Here is a 1149-nt window from a genome sequence, read left to right as displayed (position 1 = left end):
TGTGTGTGTGTGTGTGTGTGTGCATTAATGCATATTGCATGAGAAGAAAGGAAGTAGTAAGAAGGGTTTTTGAAAAATGGGTATTCCAATGTGAAGCGCATTGAGCTACTTTTTTGGAAATGCGCTATATAAATGTTATATATCATTATTATTATTATTAAATAAATGATATACAATTTTGTTAAACTGTCTCAAAGACTGTATGATCTTTGACTCTCTTCACTCGGTCAACGATAACCAACGTTATACATTCTCTCAACAGGATATCCGTGGACATCAGGCAATGGTTCGATTTCACCCAGAACTCTCCAAATTCATGCTCCCCGGCACTTTCATTCTGATAAAAGGAGCTCACTGGCAACAAACAAACAAACACAGTCTGGAAATAACAGTTCAGTCTCCGGAAGATGCCCTTTTCTTCTCTCCACAGAACAAGTTTGTTCACAGACGTCGACCTCCACTTCAACTGACATGGAATAGATGAATGTACAACTGGGGCATAATATCCGTTCATCAATATCAACACGAACCTCCAGCTTTCACGTACTCCAGATTTCACCGGTGCTATAATAATAGATAGCATTTGTATAGCGCATAACCCCGCTCGAAAGCAAGCTCTATGCGCTTTACACTATATTATTACCCCAGCAGACCATAGAAAACTCAGAAACATTCTCAGCTTCCCGGGAAGCATGCAGTGCAAGCTGCGGATTTCACGCGCTCAAACACTAACAAACTCACAAGTTCTTTCACTGTCTATAGCTGGGTACCCATTCCCACATGGGTGAAGTGAGGAAAATTCGTGTAAAGTGCCTTTCCCAAGGACACAACGTCAGGTCCCTGACAGGATTCGAACCCACGACCTTACGGTTGCGAGTCCGAGAGCCTAACTACTAGGCCACCGACGCCACAACGTTATAATGGTAATCAATTGCTTTTGTGTGGCGCATATTCACGATTACCACCATGTACTACGCGCTTTACAATCACTATCCACCAGACTCTAAAACACCCAGAAACATTCTCAGCTTCCTAGAATGCATACAGTGCGTGCAGCCAATAAAGCATTCAAATACCAACAAACTGATACGATCTTTCGTGTGTGTGTGTGTGTGTGTGTGTGTGTGTGTGTGTGTGTGTGTGTGTGTG

At 42.6% G+C, this 1149-nt stretch overlaps 1 protein-coding gene across 1 annotated transcript in view; it reads left to right on the top strand.

Moving 5' to 3' along the window:
- The window catches only part of LOC106012457, a gene marked incomplete in the record, with an annotated part of 6553 nt that extends 5910 nt beyond the window's left edge, over window positions 1–643 (top strand). The window contains 1 exon segment of the mRNA XM_013085484.2: window positions 263–643. Coding sequence (XP_012940938.1) covers window positions 263–484 — 222 coding nt within the window.
- Window positions 644–1149: the final 506 nt, after the last annotated feature.

This window comes from Aplysia californica, unplaced genomic scaffold, assembly GCF_000002075.1.
Source record: "Aplysia californica isolate F4 #8 unplaced genomic scaffold, AplCal3.0 scaffold00379, whole genome shotgun sequence".
Lineage (NCBI taxonomy): Eukaryota > Metazoa > Mollusca > Gastropoda > Aplysiida > Aplysiidae > Aplysia > Aplysia californica.
This window is presented reverse-complemented; position numbering and strand designations above follow the sequence as displayed.